The following is a 25001-nucleotide window of genomic DNA, read 5'->3' as shown; positions in this document are numbered from 1 at the left end:
AGCATTTTCCATGACAAAGCTTCCATGCGAGCCGATTGGCGAGCTTGTGCATCTCTGGATGTGCCAAGGACTTTTGGCTGCCTTTAACCAAACATATGTACATACAATACATGCAATGCACATGGCCAAGGGAACATTTGGCGAGAGGAAGTTTGTCGAGCACCCCTGCACCCCTGCACCCCTGCACCCGTGCACCCGTGCCTTCCATCGAGCCCATTGTCTTGGCCCCACGTCCCCTGCGAGCGACATGGGCAAAAATAATTCTTCACACGTTTGAAGGGATAGGGGAATGAGCGGAAGCTGAAAAGTACAATGCCTGGGAGATTAATATGAGATGTGGACTGTCATTTTTCAGCACGTTGGAACTCTGCCACTCGGTGAAGCTGGTAAGTAGTATGTACCAGACTCAGCAGACAGACTGTATAGCTTAAACCACCAGGACGGCTTGTGGAGGCAGGAGCGGCTGGGACTGGACTGGACTGGACGGGACCAGAACAATAACTTTGTTGGGCGGGGCCTGCCGTCCCGGGTCCCTGTACTGTACTGTACCTTCCCCATGTCGCTGCTGCTCGTTATTGTCAAGAGCCAGAATTTGTCCCTGTCAAAGAGGGAAAGTGCATGCCATCATTGAACCGACCTACCTACCTACCTCCTAGGTACCTATCTAAGGAGGTAGGTAACCAACCGCCCAACCGCCCAACCGCCCAACCGCCCTGGTGCGGACGGGTCCCTGGGCCAGCCGGGCGCAGCTGGCTTGGCCAGAACAACATGCACCGATCCATCGAACCTGTCTGGTGCTTGGTTCCATTGCGGCTCCCCCGAAAAGATAAACAAATTCAGTGGTCATCAAGAACCAGACAACTGCCAACACCGCATTTATGTCTGGCCCTTGTGCTCAAATGCAAGACATTCTCCCCCTTCTCGCCAAACAACTTTCCTCACACTTGAACTCTCGTTTTCATCCCGCCCTGGCTTTTCGAAAGCGCCCGCGCCGCGCCGCGCTCTCTGTCGATAGCTCAGTTGCAACCGCTTAGCGTCCAACTACAATTGACGATCCCACCAGATACTTCTACGTTGCGTTACAACTTGCCTGCCATTGACCAGCTCGAGCAAAATCAGAATCTGCAACTAGTCCTCGCAACTCTCTCTCGTCGTCTTGAATCTTTCGGTTTCGTCATAGCAACACGCTTTTCCCCCATAGTATTGAAAACTCGCCGTTACCAAACCCGCCAAACTTCCCGTCGTTGCTTCATCGAAAGCTCATCTTCCTCCAAGATGGAGTTGGCGCCAGACCCTGACTTGACTTCGCCGCCACTGCTTCACTATCTTTATCCTGGTTTCGTCTTCTTCTGTTTTCTTGCGGCATCCTTGTTTTCAACCTGCACACTTCAAAGTCGGAAGTCTCGAAAACCATTGGACCAAGGCTTCCCGGCGCGGAAAGCTGCTATCGGATTACTGGCAGCATTTGTTCTATGCTACATTTTGCAACTTGGTGCAGTGGCTGTCACTGCTTTGAACGCGAAGACGCCGCCTCTCGAACACGCAGTCGTTGGGAATCTCTCTTGCCTGCTCGTTTTTGGAATTCAGCTCTCCTGGCTATCCCACAGTGCAGATTTGGTATGGTATCCGTACCAAGGGGCGTGGATTGTTGCGTTGGCCTTTGAACTCGTACAATGTACTTTTCTCATAACCTACTCATGGTCGCGCCAACTCGGCGTCAATAGCATCGCTGGGCTGGCATTGATCCTTTCGCGCTGTGCAATACTGGTCGTACTTTTACTATTGACTTCTGTGCGAAACCGTGTCCAATCTCTCCGGCGCCAGTCGGATCAGGACAGAGAACCGCTACTGTCCCATGGTACAAGTGTGAATGAAACGAGCTACGGTTCTACCTCGAACACTGAAACAGCCTCCAACGAGGAAGCGGAGTACAATTGGGAACGGCGCGAGCGAGAGGCGAGGGAAAACATGGAGAAAAGGCTTAAAGAAGGCGGCAACTGGTTTGCTTACGCTAAAGGATTCATGGTGGGTCAACATTCCCTCAAGTGCAGTCGCAGAAACGAAAAACGACTCTGCCCATGGGCATTGGAACCGTTTGGCAGATAGTAAAATGCCTTTTTTTTTTTTTTTTTTTTTTTTTTTTTTTTTTTTTTTTTTTTTTTTTTTTTTTTTGCGCGAAAGACGACGGCTTACTGACGTTCGGCAGATCTTCTTTCCGTATGTCTGGCCTGTTCACGATAGAACCCTGCAACTACGCGCTGTAGCCGTATGTGTATGCCTTCTTGGTTCCAATGTACTCCATCTCTTGATCCCTCGACAGACTGCCATTATCATGGACAGCTTGGCTACTCGGAATAGCAGTAACCCCTGGGCCGCTGTGGCAGTGTTTGCAGGCTTGAGGTTAGCTGCTTCCGACTCTGGCATTGAACTTCTGCGCCAGTGGCTCTGGGTTCCAGTTCAATACTACTCTCACGAAGCCATGACCCGGGCTGCATATTCACACATGATACATTTGTCGGCGGATTTTCATGATTCGAAAAGCTCTTCAGACATGATGGTGGCGATTTCTGGCGGACGTGCGGTCTCCAACGCCGTCGAGAGCGTGCTACTTCTAGCAGTGCCCATGTTGATTGACATGTCGGTTGCGCTCATATACCTCTCAGCTACCTTTGGACCGTACGAGGGATTCATTACCTTGGCAACTGGAACGGTATTCTCCATCATGGCAGGAAGGTTGGTGGCTGAGTCAAAGATGGCAAGTCGCCAACGCGTGAATGCGCTGTATCAAGAATACCATATTCGTTCATCGGGTTTGACGGGCTGGCAGACCGTCAGCGCCTTCAATCAGATTGGATACGAGGACAACCGGCACGCCGACGCTGTAAGCAACAGATGGCTTAGGGAGCGGAAATACATACTAGGTTGGAACGTGTCGATAGCCTTTCAGACCATGGTTCTCACCTGCGGTCTTTTGGCCAGTGCATTCTTGGCTGTTTACCGTATCCGAAGCGGACATGCGACCCCCGGGCAATTCGCGATGCTGTTGATGTACTGGTCGCAGCTAACGGCTCCCTTGCAATTCTTTGCCAGGCTGGGCAAGAGCATGAGCGACGACTTTATCGATGCAGAAAGGCTGTTGGATATCATGAAGAAGAAGCCGACGATTGAGAACAAGAAGGGAGCCAGGCCCTTGAAGTTTGTGGCCGGGAATGTCAAGTTCGACAAGGTTAGTTTCAGCTATGACGGGCAGAAGAACGTCATCGACGGCATCTCGCTGGACATTTCAGCCGGCGAAACCGTGGCATTCGTTGGAGCCACGGGGGCCGGGAAATCCACTGTATTGAAGCTTCTCCACCGTTTCTACGATGCAACCGGTGGAAGCATCTCGATTGACGACCAAGACATCCGAGAGGTGGACCTCTATAGGTGAGTGTCTCTCTCTCTCTCTTTCTGTCTCTCTCTCTCACGCACACACACAAGGGGTGGCTAGAAATGCCACTGACAATACAATACAGCCTTCGAGACCGTATCGGCATAGTGCCACAGCATCCAATACTGTTCGACGACACCATCATGAACAATGTTCGCTACGGAAACATCACCGCCAGTGACGAAGAGGTGTTTGATGCGTGCCGAGCCGCTTGTATTCATGATAAGATCAACACTTTTACAAACGGTACGCCAAATTCTTCGACCTCTTGATTGATCCCTTTTCTAACAATATTCACAGGCTATGATACTCGAGTCGGTGAACGCGGCGTGTAAGTGGTGTTTTCTTCCATGGTCAAGGCTGCCCATATTGACAGAAGGCAGAAAATTATCCGGCGGAGAGCTGCAACGCGTAGCAATCGCGAGAGCGATTCTGAGACGGCCCGACATTGTCCTGCTAGACGAAGCTACTAGCGCAGTTGATACTGACACGGAGCAGCAAATTCAACTCTCATTTAGGCGACTTTGTCAGGGGCGCACAACTTTTATCGTCGCGTAAGCGCTTCAGAGCAACTCTTTTCCAGTCTTTATCACGCGGCTCAAGGAGCTGACCATTCGCAGACATAGGTTATCGACCATCATGAACGCAGATCGCATTGTTGTCGTCGAAAATGGCCAAGTCGTGGAACAAGGTAGTCATAACGAGCTCATCGTTGCCAATGGAAGATACGCGGATTTGTGGTCAAAACAGGTTTTTCTGCGACCTCGCGAGAAGCTTGACTTGATGGATTTCATCGACGACAGGCCAGTGACTGCCGACGATTTGTCCTCTGAGCAAACAGCAACCGAGCATAGCAAGCAGGGTGACATGGACTCGGATAGTGAAGGAAACACCACCGATACGTATGGGGAACGGACTGCCGATAGCACCGGCACAGCAACCACACATCGAAAAGAGGTATAGTCATCGATTTCTCTGCCACTGGAGCTGATAGTGAACTATGAGGTGTTGCAGGAATCCAGTTTGAATCCTGCAGCTCCCGAGTTTACTCCGGCGCGATTACAAAAGAGCCGCCTGTGAGTCAGGAACACATGTTTCGCGAACGCACATGGGATCAGACTGGGAAAATATCGGCAGGGTCCAAAACACACAAACAGGGGGATTCGAGCCAGCAATCTAGAGTGCTGGTGGGCAAGGATAGGGAAAGGGGAATGTATTGTAGAAATATTGACAAGGGCAAGGTAGAAAAGTTGACGCTCCAGTCCCGAAGCACTTGTTCAGCAAAAAAAATCTGTTGGGTGCGACGAGCATCAGACTCTTTGGAAGCTTCAGCTAAGCCGCTAAAAGTAAGATGGCGTCGCAAGTTGTCCAAGGAAATAGGATGAAGCCTTATTTTTGCTGACAGCCAAGTCTTCAGATTCCGAGTCTTGTGAAGGTCAATGAGAGCGCAGCGCATTGTCGGAGCTGTCTGCTGCAACCCGCGAGTTTTGCCAAACGATTGTCAGCACCCAAGACACTTTCGCAGGGCCTAAAAGGGGCACTCGAAACGTTGGTTGCGCCCCTCGGGAAAATCGTCTAGCAACAGCTGACCTGTAAAGATCAACAGGTGGACTCGGTACCGAGTCCTCAGTGTGTGTGAGCATTGGCATTGGTGAATGGGGGACAGAAAGAAAGGGTGCTGCGCTCTCGGCACAAGGCAGGTTTGCCCATTTGCTTACGAGGTTGTTGAAAGCTCGGAGGAGCAGAGCAACTGTACAGAGGGTGGCATTTATCAGGAGTGTTCTTGGCGCGTCGAAGCGAACGTGTTCCCTTGCTACCTTTTGTCATTATACTAGCATTTGTACCGAGTTTGCAAGGGTTGCAAACTATATTATGGCGCGGTCTGGAGGAGCATACTAGCGCACTTTTATCTATTTGTACTAGCACGAGATGGACGAATAGAAGCAATTCGTGACCCAAGTCGGTCCTGGAGGGATGTAGATGTTCTAGATGGCAGGAAAAGGCGATGGAGCAGATGTTCTCGTAGGCAGTGAAAGGCGATGGAGCAGATGTTCTCGTAGGCAGGGAAAGGCGAGGGATGCAGATGTTCTCGTTGGCAGGGAAAGGCGAGGGATGTAGATGTTCTCGTTGGCAGGAAAAGGCGAGGGATGTAGATGTTCTCGTTGGCAGGGAAATAACGCCGCTAGACTGACTTGGTTTTGCTGCTGCACACAAGGTCACTGGGCCGAAACTCGATATACTCCAGACTTGAGCCGTAAAACGGCAGCGATATCGCGCAATCGTCCAACTCAGATTTCCGGGTGCGTCGGGCTCTTCCTGCTCAGGGTCTCTAGATAGTTACAACGCCTCGTTGTGAAGCATCAAGACTGCGTGCGTGCGTGCGTGCGTGCGTGCGTGCGTGCGTGCGTGCGTTGGTCTTGTGATGAGCCTGCCCAGATAGATGCGCACTACCCTTCAGCCAGCAGCAACGGAGCCTTATTGTCCAGGGTTGTTTGGGTTTCCGCCGGGCGCACCACGAGCACCGCCGGGACCTCCCATCATGTTTCGGGCCCTGCAAGACGACGAGGACGAGGACGAGGGTCAGCACATTGCCTCCCAGCGAGGACCGAAGCGCTTGCTCTCCTTGCTGCGTTTCTTCCGCCCGGACAGAAAAGACGCGCTTCAGGTTTCGTCGGGTTCATCAAAAGGTTGTGCTGTACTCACATTTCGGCAATAGTAGGGTCGGACATGAGGCTGCCCAGGTCGGGCATGCCGCCGCCGCTGAACTGGTTTGCCATCTCGCGCAGACGGGGGTTGCTCATGAGGTTGTTCATCATGTCAGGGTTGCTCATCAGGTTCTGGGCCATGCTGGCAAACATGGGGTTGCTCATGATGGAGCCCAAGTCGGGCATGCCTCCGGCGCCGCCGCCGCCGCCGCCGAACATGGACGCGAGATTGCTCAGGTCGGGCACCCCCCCGGCAGGGTCCGAGGCGGGGGAGCGGCGCAGGCCGGCGGCGGGTTGGTCCTGATCGGCGCGCATCTCCTGGACGCGACGCTTGGCCGTCTCGTAGCCCTTCTTCATGGCCTCGGAGCCGCCGCTGCCCTCGTGCTGGATGCCCTCGGCGTAGGCGTCCATGGCGCCCTGGGCGTCGCCGAGGGCGAAGCGCGCCAGGCCGAGGCGCGACCAGGCCTTGGTGTAGGAGGGGTCGGCGGCGACGGCGGCCTCGGCGTCGACGCGGGCGGCGGCGTGGTCCTTGGCGGCCGAGTGGGCGGCGGCGCGGTTGGACAGGAAGACGGCGTTGGCGGGGTGCAGCTGCAGCGCCTGCGTGTACAGGTCGACGGCGGCGGCGTAGTCCCTGAGCGCCATGGCGGCGTTGCCCTTGCTCTTGAGGCTCTCGGCCGCCTGTTTCTGCGCGTCGGAGGGCTCAGCCGACGCCGCCGCCGACGCCGACGCCGACGCCGACGGCACCCCGGCGGCGGCGGCGGCGGCGCCTGTGGACGCCTTGAGCTTCTCGTAGACGGAGTAGATGGACAGCAGGGTCTGCGAGCCGACAGCGGCGCGGACGGCGTCCCCGTCGGCCGGGTCGACCTTGAACGACTCGGCGATGCAGGTGACGGCCACGTCGACCGAGTCCCTGTCCTCGGCGGTGAGGGTGCCGTCGGCGGCCGACGTCGACAGGAAGTCGCAGATGGCGAGGGCCAGGCGCTGCTTGGAGGTGAGTTGGGCGGCCTGCCGTTTTTTTTTTCACGACAAGGAGTGTCAGCAGCGCAAAAGAAGCAGGGAGCACTTGTTGTCTGCTCCCCAGAGCAGCAAAGCACCAGACAGGCAAAGGCAAGACAAGACAAGACAAGACAGCAGGGTGTGTTCTGGTTTGTTTTTCCACGTACCATTGGGCAGGAAGGGCTACCGCTACCAAGCCCGGTACGGCGGAGGCAACGGCTCAGCGGACGAGAAAAGAAGAGAAAAGAAAAAAAAAAAAACACAGAAAAAGACGTCGTGTGTGGAAATGTATACAAAGGGCACGGCGGTTGTCCTCGGCGATGTTGTTATTTTTTTTTTTTTTTTCGTTTTTTTGTTGTTGTTTTTTTTTTTTTAGCGCAAATAAAAAAAGAAAAAAAAAGGACCTCCAGGAGCGGGAAGAGGAGGGGGGCCAAGGGAAACCGGGAACCTGGGAAAACGAACCGCAGGCCGAGACACAGCAGAGAGGGCAGGCAGGAGGTTGGTTGAGGCGGAATAGCGCGGATCTCGGCGCGGGCAAGCCGGGGGGCGGCGGTGCGGCCACTGCGGGGGGTGACCAGACGCTATGTACGTGCGCTGCCAAGCATGAACTACATATGCGCCCCCGCCACCCGCGCCACCCACCAGACGCCACCCACGCTGTTGTGGCTGGAACCTCAAGGCAGGAGGGAAAAGGGAAAAGAGATAGAGGCCCCACCCAGGGCCGTTGTTACTGTACTGTAGTCCGTATGTTTGCGTCGTTGCGGATGCGATGCGTTGTGCCGCGTAAGACAACTTGTGTCACTGGCCGCCTGGCTGGCTGGCTGCCCGTTTTCGCCGGGCGTCTCCTTCCCTCTGCGTGTCTGCGAGGCTTTGCGAGTCGGGGCGAGACCACTATCGAACGGAGCGTTGACGTGATGGGCGTGTTCAACATGGGGATTCCAGGCCGGCCGTCGCGGGTGGTCTGCGCCGTTTGATGTTTGATGTTTGATGCTCCGCTGCAAGGGGCTTCGAAACGGCAACGGCACGACTATCGGCGCTCGTCCTTGGCCGCGGCTCGGCGGGTGTGCTCCGTACGCCCCGGGTAATCAAGCAAGCAGGCAAGCAGGCAAGCAGGCAGGCATGCGGCAGTGTCCTGTGCTTCGTTTTGTCGGGTCCAAGTCACAGTCGAAATCACAGCCAAAGTCGGTCCAAGCCCACAGGTCCCAACAGATGCCAAAATGCCAAAATGCCAAATGATTCGCTTCCCCTCTTGTCGCTGCACTTGTCCCTATCGACCCTTGCTCAGACTACTCCGAACCGCAGCGTCCGCGGCATCATCATGACCCCAACATCTCAACTGCCCCTGCCCCTGCCCCTGTCCCTGCGCCTTCGGTCGACGTTCTTCACACGCCTCTTCCCCATGGCTGCCACTGTCCGCGACTTTGCGTACACGCGGACCGCGTCCCTCAGGACAATGTACAGGCAGCCGCCCACCAAGCTCCGCCCCCATTGTTGCTGCAAAAGGCCTGGTCGGCCGCCCACCCCCGTGCGAGGAGCGCAAGACGAAGACGTCCACGATCTGGGCAATGCCAGCCGCAGGGCTTCCCCCATCGCGTACGACACGCCGGGCAGCAGGAGCGCGCCTACGACCGCGTTGGACATGGTCGACAACAGGCCCGTCAGCCCCATCTGACGCACAGGTGGCGCTTGCGGTGCCTCGTGTTGCCCGGGCTGGTCCGGCTCGCCTTGCCCGACCCCGGCCCCGCCCCCGGCGACGTGAGCATCCCCGTCTTCAAAGCCTCCTTCTGCCGCCATCCGAGCTGGCGCGGGCACCCCTGCGCCGTCCAAGGCCTCTCGCCCATCTCCTCCAGCTTGCTCTCCCGCTGCTGTCTCCCCGCCGCCGACTTCCGCGCGAGGCCCGTTCCCACCGGCGAATACGTCCTGTCCGTCATGGTGGTCCTCTCCAACTTCCTCTATCCGCAGCTCAATCATAAACTCTGCGTCTTCGCCCTCGTCTTCTGCGTCTGCGTCACCGGCCATCAACTCGATTCGTCCCTCCATGTGGTGACCTTGCAGCAGCTCGTCGTCGTCGCCGTCGTCGCCGTCGTCGTCGTCGTTTGGATCCAAAACGTCAAGGATGCCTTGCAAGAGACCGACAAAGCCTCCTTCGCCATTCTGCTGTGCCTGGCGTCTCTGGCCATGAGCTTCTTCGAGTCCCCCGTTGTTTGGCTCGGCGGGTGGCAGCCCCAGAAGCTGCCGGTTAAGCTTCGCCTCATAAGGCTGTACGAGCTCTCGCCAAATGTTGTAGTAAAGCGAGCGAACGTAGGGCAAGGCGGTGATTGCCAGCCGGGGCGACGGTGGCCAGGTAAAGAAGGTCTCATCGTGCAACATCTGGTACATGCCATACTGTGACGGTTCCGAGTTAGCACCCAGCATCTATATATGCTCGGGAAACAGAAATGGGGGCAAGGGTCAGAGGGGAGGAGGGGGGGGAAGGGGGCCAAGGTGGCCGCCGTGCGTGCGTCATCGTACCAAGGATGCTGATGGTAAAAATATCTTGTTGCTGAGGTTGGGCAGTAATTGACTGAAAAGGAGCGTGGGAGCCACATTCATCATGACGACAGCGCTCCCGAGGCGCTCTCGGAAAAATCGCAGTCCTCCTGCCTTTCTCGCATCAATGACCAGTTCCGGACCAATCAAGAACCGCATCATCGTCTCCTTGCCGGCAAACAACCACAATGCCAGGGCTCCGTACATTTCCAGACTAAACTGCACGCTCATGGACACCCCAAAAGCAACGACGTACGGGCTGTATTGGGAGAAGCGAGCGTGAACAGCGTCGTTCAGCGCCACGATAGGGTCCCAGGGTCCTTCCATTTCAATCATGGACTTGCACACGGGGCATTTCAACGGCTTGTCGGTGCGCTCGCAGTCCGTCACCCAGGAAAGCATGCAGTCTTGATGGGCCTCGAGTGTGCACGGGCACGGGTCAACCCAGGTTCCCGGGGGGTCAGATGCATCTTCATCCGTCAAGCAGATGAAGCATCGTCGCAGCGAGTCTGTCGGCCGTTTCGCATTGGCAGTCTGCAAAGCTTGCGACTGCGGTGTAGATGCCGTATCGTCGTATGCCATTTTCAACGGCGGATGGCGATCGTCCTCGCTGGCCGGGGGGGGGGGGGGGGGATGGAAGCCCGACGGGCTTCTGTGGTCACTGGTCAATGTATAATCGTGGAGCAATTTACTCTGTCATGCTTGGTATCGAGATGTCGGTTGAAAGGGTCTGAGCCGTCAACTCTTTGGTTAGAATAAAACGTTAAATTGACGCCTCGGTCGAGAAACTGGTGAAGTTTGCCTTTTGCTGATGTCATACGGATGGGGCTTCTCCGGTCAACGGGGTCGTTGCTGCTGGCCAGTAACATTGGCGCCCTGGCCCCACTTTCCACTGGGCAAGGCATGGCCCAGCCGGTAACGGAGTACTGGTACTGCACTTGGTACAACTAACTGGCAGGACGACACGCACGATACTTCTGCTTGCCAGTGCCACACAAGGCGAGAATCATCAGGATATTCGATTGACGACAAACGACCCTTGTCTAGCAAGGCTCGACGCTGAAACTCACGTCATCAGGGCCAGGGCCAGTCTTGCAGTCGGTTATTGGGAAACAACAGAGCATCTGCCCTTGCAATGCAGATGATTGTGTAATCTGGCATGATGCAGATTGCACGCGAAACGTCCGAGAAACCTTGTCACATCACAACGGGACGCAGATCCTTCTCCGGGATGGAATCAGTGCGGCAGAATGAGCAAGTTTACCATTTGCAAGACGGCATCTGCGGGCGTTTTCCGGCATTTCACGCCCGAAGCGGCGCGAAACCATGTACTATTTTGCGCATATTCCTGGCAACCCCCGATTGCCGTCGAGAAGTCCTTGCTGTCGGCATTCCTCCTGTAGACCAGTGATGCACGCACCATTGCGACGCCCACCGTGGTGCGTAAGGTAACGGGGTGCCGGGCGCTCTTCTCTTCCCAGAGCTCCTCCTTTCCAACCATCCATCCCATCTGAGTCGAAAGTTGCTCGGTAAAATCAACGACAAGGATCAGGCTTTTGAACCCGTTGGGTGCAATATGGACATGGGCACTGGATGTACTGCGCTGCAGTGCGCGGATGAGGAAGACTTGGTCGAGACACGCTAGGGATTCCAGTCCTGCCGTGCCCTTCCTTTTCATGATGCAGAACTAAGCAAGACGTCGACTGACAAGACATGGGTGTACACGGTCAGTCTACCAGGGTCTACCAGGCACCATCCAAGGAACGTACAGATGGCAAGAGCAAGGCTTTCTTTGCACGCTCTCCCGCCCATGGAAGACAAAACAAGCTCGGAATATACACCAAGTTTCGGGTCGGCGATAAAACTAGTCTTCGACACATTTGCGTACCTTTATGACGGGGGTGTCGAGCCATGACACTGAATCAGTCTTTTCATTAACGACAGTCTCTCTCAACCGCCGGAATAAACGAATCGACCTCTGCCCAAGGTAGTGGTTGGTCGTGCCCATCCAGCCTGTTCAACACCCCTAGAGAACATAGATAAATCAATGCTTAGACCAAGCCAGAAAAAAACATGCTTTGACACATCCGTCCTCGATCCGCCAACGAGCCTACTACACCCTACGACACCCTACTACACCCTACTACACCAAGAGGATCGACTCGGACGGAGCCAAGCGGCATTTATTTTATTTGTGCTAGAACGGTCAGTAAAAGCACAAGGCGGGCTGGATCCCGGTGGTGCCTGGGCTTACAGGGCAGTTGGCACAAGTGCAGCCGGAGCCACAGTTGCAAGTGCCAGAAGTAGAGCATCCACAGTCAGCCATGGTGAGTGTTGTTGCAGAAACTGTTTGTAACTTCTCCGGGGAGCAAAAGTGCGTTTGTCGGGCAGGGTTGCAGGTTTACTTTCTTTTTGGAACGAAAAGAGAGAAGAAGAGGAGGAGGAGGAGGAGGAGGAGGGGAAAGAAGGTGTGGACGAGAAGAGGGGGAGGGGAATAAAATAGTAAAAACGTACGGGGGAGGGGCCACTTGGAAGGATCCAACAAATGCATGCTCTGGGGACTACGGCATGGATACAGGTGAGGTTCCTGGGGTATTTTTGCCCCAGCCCTCTCCCACTCGGTAGCCCGAACTTGCTCGGTGGGAACTTGAACTTGGAAGCAACATCTCGCTGTCTGTCCGGTCTGTCTGTCTGGGTCACTGGTCTGGTTGCCTGCTTACCAGTGGGGCTGCTGGCACTCTCCACTCGTGGCTCCCCGATCCTTCGTTTCGCCGCCGACTCCACACCGTCAACCCCTCCTTACCCACCATGTCATGTCGGGGCACAGGACCTATAGTTCAACGAGGGGTTTTGTAGGTTTTGTTCGTTCGCCGGGAAAAGCGGCGACGATTGGCGGAGGGGCGACGAATAGCGGAGGCGAGGCAAGGAGAGGGGTGCCACCATGTCCATCATCGGGTGTTTTGGTCGCGCATGATGGGCACGTTCCAGCAGGTGATGCCCGAGCCAGGATGACGCGTGGGAAGTTGGAACTGAGGAGACGAGGACGACGGGGCTGGGCTGGGCTGGGCTGGGCTGCCATGCGGGAACGAGATGAACATCCCGCCCCCATGTAGCGGGCATCGTCATGCGTCATGCGTCATGGGTACATGCAAGCTTAGGAGTTTGCTTTGGATGGATATTTTGGTTCTTTTCGCTGGCCCCGTTGCTGTGCTGCCTGTGCTTGTCGAATTCTCCCTTTTTTTTTTTTTTTTTTTTTTTTTTTTTTTTCTTTGATCCCACTTGGAGGTTGGTGGGGTCCACAGGTGTCCCACACGAGGGGGACCGCGCTTTGCCGCCACCAGTCAGGTCAAGTCAAGTCAAGCAAGCTCTCGTTGCCCCCCACGTGGGAACGAAAGCACTGTGCTCCGTATTTCTCGCGGAACTTTCTTTTGGCTCTGTTCTGTTCACCACCTCCTCGACTTCTGCACGGGGTTTTTTCGACGGGTTCGACGGATTCGACGCTTTCGACTGACTCGCCCCACTAGACACGTCCAACTTGCCCGTCCGGACGTCTACGGAGTGCTGATCTTCTGATCGCAGCATCCCGCAGCATCCAGCAGCCCTTTTCGATGGCTCAGTGGCTCGACTCCCGGCAACCGGCCCAGGCCCTACCTACCTACCCTAACCTTTGGCGAAGCCTCGAAAAGGGGCCTCCGGCACCCAAGATCGACCGACCAAATCAAAGGTGACACAATCCGAGACGTCGTACAAGTACAAAAACGTGCCGTGCCGTCCCAGACTCCAAGCCAGGGTTGGCGTGGAATCTGCGGCGAGCTCGATGGGCGTGCGGAAGTGATCTGCTGGGCCACGTAGCCAAAAGGTCAACTTTGTTCGGTTCCGAGCTAGCGGCTTGTTGAACCAAGTTTTGCGGGGTGGCTTTTTTTGACTCGTGCGTGGTGAAGCTGCCGTTCGCCGCCGTCCAAGATTGACAGTCCGCCTCGCTTCTCGTCCGACAGCTGCTGCGCTCGAGCCTTGGCCAGCGGGTCGGAGTGAGTGCAGCTATTCGTTGCAGATTGCCTGGCCCGGGTCTTCAGTTCCCCGCCAACACGTACTTGCTCCTCGTGTGAGGTAACGAGTCTGGCACACGAGATTGTTTCGTGCGCGGTAGCTCGGGGGATCCCAGTTATCGAGCTGTCTGCGGGCGAAGCAAACCTAGTCGGTGATGCTGCAGGAGCTGTGCGCAAGTGGCGGTCCGCCGTCCGTGTAGCTTCACTTGGAAAGCGGGAAACCGAAATCGTCTGTGGTACTGGTATCCAAGTCTGATAGTACGCTGAACGGCACCAAGGCCTTTTGCATTCACGCAAGCCATGAGCCCCTCACATGCTTGCCCTCCACTACTCTTTTAAAAGCCATCACGTAGGACCGCACACAGTCAGCTGCAAAGTTGAAACTCTTGTCTTCTCTTTCATCGAAAACTCATCTCGTTTGTGGGATAGGAGACGCAAGCAAAGAGAGGGAAAAAAAAATAAAAAGACTAAGCAAGGAAAAGGACCAACACGGCATTTGCTAGAATGGACCGATTGGCACGCTCAGGTCGTACCCCGTTGTATCCGGTAACACATCCCCCCCCCCAAAAGGTCATCCATCACTTGGTCAAGCCTGCTCACAGGATTCCGGGTGCACCCGGCAGCAGAGCAGATAATCGCCTCCGTTAAGCAACAGCATCCCAAGCCGAGGCCTTTTGGGCCCAAGTCTGCGAATGGCTGTGCGTTCCACCCCGCAGCTGCAGCGCCTTGCCTGCCGCGCTGTCCTCCTCCAAGACGCCCAGCTCGGTGCCAAACGCAGACTTGATGATGGGTCGGGGCAACTGGCCGCCCATGGCGTAATCCACGTGCGCGTACGCAAAGCCGAGGGCCTCGCGGAGAAACAGGTTGACGTCAAAACGGGTTCCGTACGCCAGAGACGGGTTGTTGAGCATTCGGACGGTGTGGTGCCACGTCCGCAGGTACATGGACGTTGCCCATATGAAGCTTCTTGTCGCTGTAACGTGTGACTGCAGCGCCAGCCAGTCCATGTACCAGGTGAGCTCTTCGCACAAGATGGGCGGGACTCGCAAGACTCGAACCAGGCCGACAACTTGGCACTGCAGGCGCGGCGAGCTGCTGACTTGCTGCCGATCCAGGCGGAAGAGGGCCGACCGACGCCCAGCGCTTCCGCCCTGCTGCCGCTTCAAGCTGTACCGGACACCGTCTCGGCTAGCCCGGTGAAAGTAAAGACCCCAGCTGAACTCTTCCTGGGCAAGATCCCTCGTGCAATGCGTCTCGTACGTAGCTATGTCAATCTCACCGGAAGGGCCAGGCTTGCGGTCGCGGATGCGGATGCGGAACTCGACGTCGTCGTCGACCGGGTGCGGCAGAGAGATGGTGATGTAGACGGAGCCTGCCTCCAGGTCTTTCACCGCTCTAGTCATTCTGGCTCCCGGCCCGCCAACGTGGCGCTGAACTCGGGACGCAGAAAGAAGGCACGGGGATTTTATCAAGGCGAGGGAGGCGGTGCTCGTGCTCCTGGTGCAAGAAACGCGGAATACGTCTAGTCCCGCGTGCGTGATGCAGCAGCGTCTGGCCGCAGAGCCTGAGTCAGTTTGCGCTCCTGGGGGGGGATGGGGGGAGCAAACACCGACACGATGATTTGAAGACGGGAATTGTGCAAACAGGCGTACGGGGCAGCGGTGATTCGTAAGTCGCGAGTCGCGAGTCGCGAGTCGCGAGTCTCGACACCTGGTTGCCAGTGGTCAACAGCCGGTAGCGCCGCATTTTGAAACAAGCATGATTCCCGTTTCAAGGGACATGTCGTCAACCGGTGGTGGCGAGGACTTGGACATTCCCCCGGGGAGGAACGCGCAAGCATACTCGTGCTGTCCGAGGATGCCGCCTGCATCCGTGTTTGTGCGGATCCCAAATCCAGTGGCAAGCATCGCGCGGTTCCTCGTGCCACGGTGACGATTTTCGAGCCCTGTTTTCCCATCTTGCTTCGCTGTTTATGCTAAATGACCCATGGAGGTGGGGAGAACGGCTTGGAGCGTTGGGAGGAAACAGCCCAGATGAGTGTGTTGATGTATGTACTCGGTACATGTCGATGTCGACTGGTAAATTGATCCTCATGTGACATGACGTGTCTGGTTTGCAGCATCCAACAGGAACCTCGGTTTGCCGTTACAGGGCCACGACGACCGCGGGCAGAGGGCTTGTGTTGCACCAAAAGTGTGACTTTATTGGGGATTATATACGGACTATGCTGCGATAGCTTGCAGTTGCACGAGGTAAATACTCCCAGCCGTACTCCGTCCCCCGTACTCCGTCCCCCGTACTCCGTCCCCCGTACTCCGTACTCTGGAGCGGATTCCGCCAAACAGCTTGCGTTCCCCGCCATCGCCAAGCTTCATCCGTGACGTCGTGTGCTGCGCCTCTTCCTGCACGGCTTCATTTGGTCCGTCAACTTCAAGATCTGCTGCGATTTCCCCAACCCGCAGAGACATTTTATTTTTTTTTCCCTGACCAACACAGCTGCATTGACATTGTATCATCTGGCTTCTACCTCCCTCCCAATCCCGCTGCTGCTGCTGGAAATCCCGCTGCTGCTGCTGGACCCAAGGAGGGGCAGAGAGAACTCTTGGCGGCCCCGTGTTCAAACGTCAGACCGAGATCGCACCACCAATCTCGCGGCTTCGCCAGAACATACATCGCGGCGGACAAGAGCCGGTGCGCGTCCCATCAGGTCCAAGTTCTCGGATCGACAGTCGATGAAAAAAAACTCGACATGTCCGGCTCTGTACCTGTGGCCAAGTCCTTGGCAGACATCTACCCAACAGCAGCTCTCGCCGCCGAGGGCTCGAGATGGAACTCGTTGCTGGCTACGTTTGACAAGGTATATGGCCACCAGGCCGCCTTTGTGGCCCGATCGCCCGGAAGGGTCAACATCATCGGCGAGCATGTCGACTATTCGCTCTACTCGGTCTTGCCCATGGCCATTACAGCCGACGTCATCATGGCAGTGTCGACAACACCAGTGGCTCATGGAGCCTCGACGTGCACCATCAAGATTGCCAATGTCGACGCCTCCAAGTTTGCGGCAAGCGAGTTTGATGTGGCGCTGCATTCCGACGTGGAGATTGATGCGGCAAAGTTTGAGTGGACAAACTACTTCAAGAGCGGGCTGCGCGGTGCCCTGGGGCTGCTTCGCGACAAGCGCGGAAAGGACTTTGAAGCCGTGAATATGGAAATCATGGTGGATGGCACGGTGCCCGTCGGTGGCGGGCTGAGCTCGAGTGCCGCTGTCGTGACCACGAGCGCTCTTGCTGTCTTGAAGGCCAACGGCGAGGATTCGGTCGACAAGAGGCAATTGACTGAGCTGGCCATTGTGAGTGAGCGTGCGGTGGGTGTCAACTCTGGAGGGTAAGTTTTGCTGGAGCATGGGAGGGAGCTTCCTCCTTGAACCTTCCGGGAGGTCTGTCTTGCTGCTGACTTTTGAAAAACCACCATCTGCAGCATGGACCAGGCAGCTTCGGTCTTCTCCGAGCAAGGTTCAGCGCTATTCGTCTCCTTCAGTCCTCAGCTGGAGGCGCGCCCGGTCAAGCTGCCGCCGACCCGCCCCGAGCTATGCTTTCTCATTGCCCAAAGCTTCGTCGCAGCCAACAAACACGTCACAGCGCCAATCCATTACAACCTCCGTGTGGCCGAAGTGAGCTTTGCAGCAGCCTACCTGAATGCTGTCCTCAACCCGCCCGGCACGCAGTTGCCCGAAGATGCCGGTCCGTTGGGCATCAGCCTGCACGGCTTCCACGAGACGTACTTTTACCACGCCGACGCCTCTGCGGCGGCGCAGAGCCTGACCAAGGAGGAGGAGCTGGGAAAGCTGATAGCCGTCACCAAGGACACCCTCACGCAGGAACAAGGCTACACGCGAGAGGAGATTGCCAAGGTCCTCGACGTGACGGCGCAGCAGCTGGAAAGCCGGTTCATGTCCAGGATGCCCATCCGAGCCGAGCGTTTCATGCTGCGACAGCGCGCTCTGCACGTCTATACCGAGGCCCTGCGCGTGCTGAAGTTCCTCACCCTCCTGGAGCGGCCGCTTCACACGGGGGCCTCGGACACGACCCGGTTCAACCGGGAACTGGGGAGCATCATGAACGACACGCAAGAGTCTTGCCGCGCGCTGTACGAGAACAGCTGTCCTGAAAACGACGACATCTGCCGGATCGCTCTGGCGGCCGGTTCGTACGGTAGTCGGCAGACGGGGGCTGGCTGGGGAGGCTGCACCGTCCACCTCGTGTCAGCAGACAAGGTGGAAGACGTCAAAGCGGCGCTGCAACGCGAATACTATTCAAAGAAGGAGCTTACGGCTGAAGAAAGGGAGCAGGCAATGGTGGTGAGCAGACCTGCGGGGGGCAGTGCGGTGTACATGGTCAAGGAGCATGCCGGGCTGAGGGATGTCGGCAAGCCAGCATGAAAACAATCCCCTCAAGAGGCAAGCTGGTGATGGAGATGTGTATATATATATATATATATATGTATACACTTCCCTTTGAAAATCATGGTGAAGCCATGCAAACCAGCCAATCCGCGATTACGACGTGTACGCTGAATGAGGCTATGCGCTGTTGACGAGGAATAAAACACCCGTAGAACCGAACCGTCAGACGACAAACGTACAAACAGACGTCCGCAGCAAAGACAGACAAAGGCGAGATGGAACCAGTCTCGTGGGCGCGTCCGCCAGCCCGCGACGCCGGGCAAGATTGGCCGCCGAGGAAATTGCCCTCCACGAAGGCGCGGCTCACTCGGCCCCCGAAAACAGCCGTCGCAGGCCGCAAGCCTGGCTGGCTCTCTCTCTCTCTCTCTCTCTCTCTCTCTCTGACCAGACAGCACCAGCACCAGCACCATGCACATGCACATGCACATGCACATGCACATGCAGCCCAAAGACAGCCCGCACGCACGCGATTTACAGCAATCAGGAACATGAAACAGCGCTGCGACGCGCGCCGACCATGGCGGGCGAGCGAGCGAGAGGCAGGGAAATGCCAGGCAGGCAAATGACAGGCAGGCAAATGCTGTCGGCGGCGTCGCCGGCAGCTACCCGAAGTATCCATGGAGTCAGGTATGTAATCTGCCGTCAACGGCGCACGGTGCAGGCTCGGGCCCCAGCGAAAATGGCCGGGGGACGAGGAATGGCCAAGTCGCGGCACGTCTAGAAGCATGCTTGCTGATTCGATGCTTTTTGCGGTATCGTCTTGGTTCTCGGACCTCGACCGCCGCGAGCTGGTGGGTGCATGTGCCTCGGCCCTGCAGGGGATTGCATGTAGGCTTCCTCGAGGGAAACATGCAATTGATTTGATGTTTTGTCGGCATTGCGGCTGGTTGCACCAAGGCGCACTAGGGCTTAGTACATACGTAAAGCACGTGGCCGTGGCATGGCCGGGCCGCTGACTTGGGGTCGACAGCTGCTTGCAGCTTGCTTGCACCCACGTATGTACGGAGTAGCAGGGCTGAGCTCGGTCCACCCAGCCCACTGACCAGACTTTACCTGACGGGACCGGGCAGCTGGCAGCAGCAGCAACGCAATGCATGATGCCAGTTGAGGCCAGTATGAAGCATCTATTCACCCAGTCACTCACCCATCCGATCAAGCAACCAGTCGACCTCGCCCAACGCTCCGCATACCGGCCTTGTTGCTCGTCCAAAAGCTGCCATTTCTTCTCGGCAGTCTTCATATCCAGCCATGGGCCGCCGCCGCTCCATCTTATTCCCCCTTCCCCCCCGTATCTCCTCGGCCTATCCATTCGCGCTTTTCTCCACGTCGAAATTGTGCTGCGATTCGATTCCAGCTTGGCCGTGGTTTTCAGCCCACTGCAGGTATGGCATGGCAACTTGGGTTTTTGGCCCCCCCTACCCAGCCTCCTTTTTGGCCCTTCCATCGCGGCTCACCCCCTCCATCTTTCTGTTTGGACACCAGACCCCTGCAGTCCAGTGCTGATGGCCATCTCTGTGCTAGATTCCAGCCCGGTTGAAGCAGAAGCGGAATGTCATTGGGCTGGAGGGAGGCGTGTCACTATCCCCCCCCCCCCCCCCCCCCCTGATGCCTCCCTCTCCTCCAACTCCCGTTGTCGTCTGAAAAGGAGAAATGTTTCAATGGGCGTGATCTTGGGCAGGATGAGCAAAGTGTCTGGCTCGTACATGGCCACTCGGCGACCTTTGATATTGTCAGTTCCCGCAATCCTGCATTGCATCACCAGTGCGTGCCTTGGACAACTCTCTGGTGATGGCGCCGTCTACTCCCTAGCACGCACAGGCTCCCAGGAGGGGGACGTTTTCTCCAAAGGGGGCTGGCCCCCTGGTTCAGAACCAGACCCGAAGCCATGACGAACACTGCCAGTCGCACAGAAATCTTGTCGGGACGGCTGACGTGGCCGTCAATTCCCTCCCCTCGTTTCTTTTGGAAATTTTCCTGCCTCTTCCCCTGGGTTCATGTAGAGCGGTTGCTTTGCAGCAATCTACTTGCCGACCCGGACCGTCAGCCGCAATCTGACTATCAGACATCTCGACATTGACGTTTTGGATTTTTGTGGGGATCAAGACACGGCACTTTGACCACCTGGACCAACATGCATGCTCGTCATCCCCGGCTGTCCTCAGACACATGTCATTATTAGACACAATGTCGAACCGGGTTCTCGGTTCTTGCCAGAAACTTCGCAGACGTGGTCACCCGGGTTTCGTGATTGACTGACTGTGGACTGTTTCAAAGGGGGCCGTTTCCCTCTCCCCCATTGCGGATGCATGCAAGCACACCAATCTGGTGGCGCTGGACACCCACCAACTAGCACGCTTTCCTCTCAAAGAAGCCGAGCACGTCTTGTAATGCAAACATGTGCACACATGCATGTGCCCTTGGTTTATATCTAGGCATCTCACACCATGTCTTATCTCGACCACCACCTCTTGGGCCTGGGCTCTCTCCAGCTGAATGCCAGGGCTGCTGGTTCGGAGTTGTCAAGGACGAGGCTACCTCTGGTATCACCTACCCGTCGGGCTAAGCTGTTGCCAAAGTCTGGGATATCGAATGCTGTTGCTGGCCAGGCGCATCCATCGCATCGAATGAGAAGGGAAATAGTGGGTGATTTTTTTTTTTTTTGTTGGTGGATGGTCTTGGGAAACAAACCAATGCAGGCCACGCAGGCAGAGTCAATCTGAACGGCATTTGCGCATGGCGCACGGTCTGGCGGTATTTCCCGAACCCAGCTCGCATATCCGCCGGCCTGCTCTCTGGCTTGCCTGCAGAATTCCAACCGCACCAAACCACCAAACTGGGCCGCTTGGATGTAGGCAATCTATCCCCTTGGCACGCTGGTTTCTGATGGATGGAGCAGGGGCCCGAGGGCAGAAAAGGAGGGCAGGGGGGGGGGACGGGGTGGGATGCCAGACGGCAGCGGCAGCAGTTGGCTTCCCCCTCCCCCCAAGAGAGGCGTCATGAGGTGTCATGAGGCGTCATCGGGATATGTATCACGCTTTGGGTCCTGGAAGCGACAAGCGCCGTCTTTGCACCCTGGCAACTCTGTAGGCCCTGCGTCGTCGTGGCAAGATGGTCAAGCTTAGCCCTACGTGCCGTGTGATGAGGGGGGCTGTTAATTTGGAAGCGATCAGGGACAAAGAAGGAGTTGAAATGAGCAAGGCGAAATCAGGTGCGCTCGGACAAGGCAGTTGGAAACTCGGCGTCTGGATCGTCTGCAAATTCGCATTTCAACATTCGAGACACGGCTTACGCGTGGTGGCCAACAGAGTCGGCGTCAGATAGAAGGTCCAGGAAACCCTCTGCATCGAAAAGGCATCAGCCAGTGTTGGCCAAGTGCAACCGTCACCAATCTTACCCCTCGGCCCCCAAGCACCCTAGAGAAGGGGGCACGCTCTACTCCGTACGCAGCCGGCGGATAGATTGGGGAGGGGGGGACGCGGATGACATGACAAAAAAGAGAGAAAGAGGAGGGAAAACAACTCTCGGTACCGCGGGTGTCTGCGCGGGACGGCCACGGCAATTCCCACCTTGGCAAGCGCGGCGCGGCCTCTCCACGAGCACTTCGACTTCTTTCTGCACGCGGGAGCCCAGCTTGCTCATGCTGACTGGCGGGGGAACAATAATCCCAAGGCTCAGGCTCGGTCGGGTGCAGGGTGGGCGGATCGATGACATTGGCGGCGCACCATTATGATTCCGAAATGTCATTTGGCCTCGTGCTGATTGTTTCATCGCATCTCAGGGTCGGGTTAGCGAATCTGGCGCAAGGGCTCCAACTTCCGGGGTTCAAGGCGGAGAATAGTCCGCTGCCAGGGGTCGAGACGAGACATTGCGGACAGAACCAAACTGGCATTTGCCACGCAGCCATCGTCGCTCGGCCGTGGTTTCTTCTCTCCGTCTGGGAATTCTGCATTTTCTTGACCCGTTTTCCCTGCTGGACCCCTTGGTAGCTGTTGGCAACGCCCCATGCCGGCAGAGTTCTCCCCCCCCCCCCCCCCCCCCCCCCAGCACAACCATCACGTCATGCGGTGCCAATTCACGGCCCAGCAAACCGCCCTGCTGCATACGGAGGAGTGCGACTGCGTAACTGCTTACATACTGCGTGCTACGTGCTACAATGCGACGCTGGTGTGGTGTGTCCTTGCCCAGGCGCAGGGATCAGCATATCCCCCGTGCGCCTTACCGTCCTGGGGTTGCCGGCCCCTCGCCCATCGGGCAGCCAGCCGCAAGGGCGCCGCCGGCGCCTGCACATGAAACTCGCGACCTGGCGTCAAGAATCCATCATGCCGACAAAAAAAAGACTGCCAAACGGCCCGGGGGGGGGGAGAATGGAAAAAAAGACAACCCAGACTCCAGAGGGGCTCGGCATGATCCGCATGCGGACCGTGTCTTGTCTTGCCGCCGCCGGGAGCGGCGCACTGACGCGAGGATTATCAAGAAAAACGCAGCGTAAAAGGGGGGAAGCGAATAAGCAAGGGACGTCGCGCATCGCCAGGACAAGAGAGGAAGGGCGAAAAAAAGAGAAGAGAGAGAGAGAGAGAGAGCCCAGCCGGGCTTGCTGACAAGCCTCCGCGCATGGCCGTCAAAAGACGATGCCGAGGTTCCCAGCTCCCAGGTACGTGCCGTGCAACGCTGGCACACACTCCCCCCCCTCCCTCCCCCCAACCAGTCGCTGTCCCGGCTGGACGGGGTTGCCCCTTGACGACGGAGGTTTTTTTTTTTTTCTTCCTCTTTTCTTTTCTCTTTTTACACCCGTTGTGGCGCTGCCATCGAACGATTTGCATCGGGTCTGACAGTCATGTGCACGTGGGGGGGCAGGTTGGCCCGCGTTCCTGCCGCAGCCGTGGCCAGTCGCACTTGCAGAAACAGGGCCGCTAGCACAGCAGCCCGTTTTAGCTTTTGGTCAGGGCTTTGCAGCGTGCGCTCTGCAGCTCGGCATCGCGGGGGTCAGGGGGGAAAAAAAAAGAAAGAAAAAAAAGAAGAAAAAAGAAAGAAAAAAAAAAGAAATGAATCCAAACGCAAGAATAACCGTGGTGCCAAGACACCCCCTGCACCGGAGACAGGAGCAGAGACAAGTCGAAGCAGCGCGACGGCAACTCGTCTCGACAGAGAAGAAGGGATGACGGGACGTGAAATAGCGGATACAGGGTGACGGACGCTGGCGGCACCCCGGCACCTCGGCACCCCGGCACTCCGGCACCCCCCGAGGGGCCCTGCGGCTGCCGCGACTAGCTTGCGTTGCAGCCCGGCACCACCACCACCACCACCACCACCATGACAACACCGCAACCACCACCACAGCACCGTCACAACCACCACAAAGGGAGGTCGAGGTCGGACGAAGCAACCACTCCAGCGCCGTGCTCAGCAGCTGCCTCGACTTGGCACATGGCTTGCCATTGGCTTTCTGCGGGCCTGCAGTCGCGCAAACCCAGCCTGACCCAGCCTGACCCAGCCTGCTCGAGTTCGCCAAGCCGGCTGGGCCTTTTTTCTTCCTCCCCTCCCCCGTTGCATCGCTAGTTCCAGCTCGCCGCGACATTCCCGTTGCATTCGCGCTTGTTCGCCTTGCGCTCCGCAGTCCCGATAAGCTAGCTAACCCCCCCTGTGGACCGGGAATACATCTTGTTATATCCTCTCCCTCCCCCCCCCCCCCACCCGCCCCTCCCATCTTCTCCCCTGGACCCCCCATCTCCGAACGGCCCCCTGGTCGCTGATTTGACGTCGGGAAATATATGTCGCCACTGCAAAAAGATGCGAGGACCTTGCAGATGCGGGACGCGGCCGGGGGGGGGGTTCCGTTTTGTAGCAGCAGCAAGCAGTCCCGCGGCCCTCCGACCTGTGCTCTGCCCGTTGCAGGCACTGGGCAGCAGAAGCAGAATCCAGGCTGTGTTCTGCCCTGATCTGCCCCTTCTGTTCCCTCCAGGTTTTTTTTTTTTTTTTTTTTTTTTTTTCCCCGCGGTCACGGTGGAGAAATGGTCCAGTCGGCAAGCGAAAACTCAGGGCCAGACGCCGCAGACGCCGCGTCACCGCAGTCGCCAGTCAACTACGGTAGGCAGCGTGGGGAGCCTGCCATCGCATCATAGCGAGTAAGATATTCGCAACCCGGGTGGCACCTCTGGCTGCTTGGTCAAGCCGCCGCCGGTTGCCTGGCGCGAGAAAAAGAAAGGCGAGGAAAAGGCTGGCCCCGGCCGCTGGGAGAATAGCGAATGAACCTGGTCCCCCTTTCCGGAGGGGGCGTGGGGGGGGGGGGGGTGGAGGGAAGGGGGGCCGCTTCGCTCTATCACAATATTTTATAATACAGCAAGCAGTGCGTGGTTACTGGTATGTACGCCCAGCACCAAACCCCTTCCCCCCCCCCCCCCCCCCCCCCAAAACGCTTAACCAAACCAAGCGAGCATGGCGCTCCTTTGCCAGGATGCCGGAGACGGCGGGCGTGCCTTGCCGCCGGCTCGCCTGCTTGCTGGGCCTTGCTCTCTTTGGTACGAACAGTCGAGAGTATCGACGACGTGCCGCAATCTCGCAGCTCCCAGCTGCCAACCACCACCACCCCTGTTCCCCTGGGCCCTGGGGCGTGTCCAGAGTCCAGGCCTTGCCTTCTTCAACCGCCCACGAGCCTTGGCCGTATTGCTGGTGAAAATCCCCAGCGGTGCCAGCCCGTTCCCGCACACCCCCAGCAGAAGAACGAACCACGCCCGGCCTGCCTCGCACCAGACTGGCAAACAGCCCCTCTGCTCAGCCCGCCGCTAGGCAACACCCACATGGTCCCTGGTCCCATGCAACATAGTATCATGCAGGCG

At 57.1% G+C, this 25001-nt stretch overlaps 8 protein-coding genes across 8 annotated transcripts; 2 read left to right on the top strand and 6 right to left on the bottom strand.

Annotated features, from left to right (window-relative positions):
• Positions 1 to 1275: 1275 nt before the first annotated feature.
• On the top strand, positions 1276 to 4510 carry UV8b_00114 (uncharacterized protein; the record flags this gene model as incomplete). Its single annotated transcript, XM_043137612.1, has 7 exons — positions 1276 to 2025; positions 2207 to 3426; positions 3516 to 3676; positions 3731 to 3761; positions 3814 to 3984; positions 4051 to 4387; positions 4445 to 4510. The coding sequence occupies 7 exons, from the start codon at positions 1276 to 1278 to the stop codon at positions 4508 to 4510; spliced, it is 2736 nt and encodes a 911-aa protein (XP_042993546.1).
• A 1395-nt stretch (positions 4511 to 5905) lies between these two features.
• UV8b_00113 (uncharacterized protein) lies at positions 5906 to 7301 on the bottom strand (the record flags this gene model as incomplete). Its single annotated transcript, XM_043137611.1, has 3 exons — positions 5906 to 5981; positions 6134 to 7140; positions 7299 to 7301. 3 exons carry the CDS (start codon positions 7299 to 7301, stop codon positions 5906 to 5908), a joined length of 1086 nt encoding a protein of 361 aa, XP_042993545.1.
• A 1162-nt stretch (positions 7302 to 8463) lies between these two features.
• UV8b_00112 (uncharacterized protein) lies at positions 8464 to 10242 on the bottom strand (the record flags this gene model as incomplete). Its single annotated transcript, XM_043137610.1, has 2 exons — positions 8464 to 9516; positions 9643 to 10242. The coding sequence occupies 2 exons, from the start codon at positions 10240 to 10242 to the stop codon at positions 8464 to 8466; spliced, it is 1653 nt and encodes a 550-aa protein (XP_042993544.1).
• Positions 10243 to 10897: 655 nt separating this feature from the next.
• UV8b_00111 (uncharacterized protein) lies at positions 10898 to 11338 on the bottom strand (the record flags this gene model as incomplete). Its single annotated transcript, XM_043137609.1, has 1 exon — positions 10898 to 11338. One exon carries the CDS (start codon positions 11336 to 11338, stop codon positions 10898 to 10900), a length of 441 nt encoding a protein of 146 aa, XP_042993543.1.
• Positions 11339 to 11610: 272 nt separating this feature from the next.
• UV8b_00110 (uncharacterized protein) lies at positions 11611 to 12211 on the bottom strand (the record flags this gene model as incomplete). The annotated part of the gene is made up of 4 exons (XM_043137608.1): positions 11611 to 11770; positions 11810 to 11857; positions 11915 to 12068; positions 12175 to 12211. The coding sequence occupies 4 exons, from the start codon at positions 12209 to 12211 to the stop codon at positions 11611 to 11613; spliced, it is 399 nt and encodes a 132-aa protein (XP_042993542.1).
• A 279-nt stretch (positions 12212 to 12490) lies between these two features.
• UV8b_00109 (uncharacterized protein) lies at positions 12491 to 12793 on the bottom strand (the record flags this gene model as incomplete). The annotated part of the gene is made up of 1 exon (XM_043137607.1): positions 12491 to 12793. The coding sequence occupies one exon, from the start codon at positions 12791 to 12793 to the stop codon at positions 12491 to 12493; it is 303 nt and encodes a 100-aa protein (XP_042993541.1).
• Positions 12794 to 14350: 1557 nt separating this feature from the next.
• UV8b_00108 (uncharacterized protein) lies at positions 14351 to 15109 on the bottom strand (the record flags this gene model as incomplete). The annotated part of the gene is made up of 1 exon (XM_043137606.1): positions 14351 to 15109. The coding sequence occupies one exon, from the start codon at positions 15107 to 15109 to the stop codon at positions 14351 to 14353; it is 759 nt and encodes a 252-aa protein (XP_042993540.1).
• Positions 15110 to 16455: 1346 nt separating this feature from the next.
• On the top strand, positions 16456 to 18144 carry UV8b_00107 (uncharacterized protein; the record flags this gene model as incomplete). The annotated part of the gene is made up of 2 exons (XM_043137605.1): positions 16456 to 17090; positions 17184 to 18144. 2 exons carry the CDS (start codon positions 16456 to 16458, stop codon positions 18142 to 18144), a joined length of 1596 nt encoding a protein of 531 aa, XP_042993539.1.
• Between the last annotated feature and the right edge of the window lie 6857 nt (positions 18145 to 25001).

Source organism: Ustilaginoidea virens, chromosome 1, assembly GCF_000687475.1.
Source record: "Ustilaginoidea virens chromosome 1, complete sequence".
In the NCBI taxonomy this organism is placed as follows: Eukaryota; Fungi; Ascomycota; class Sordariomycetes; order Hypocreales; family Clavicipitaceae; genus Ustilaginoidea; species Ustilaginoidea virens.
This window is presented reverse-complemented; position numbering and strand designations above follow the sequence as displayed.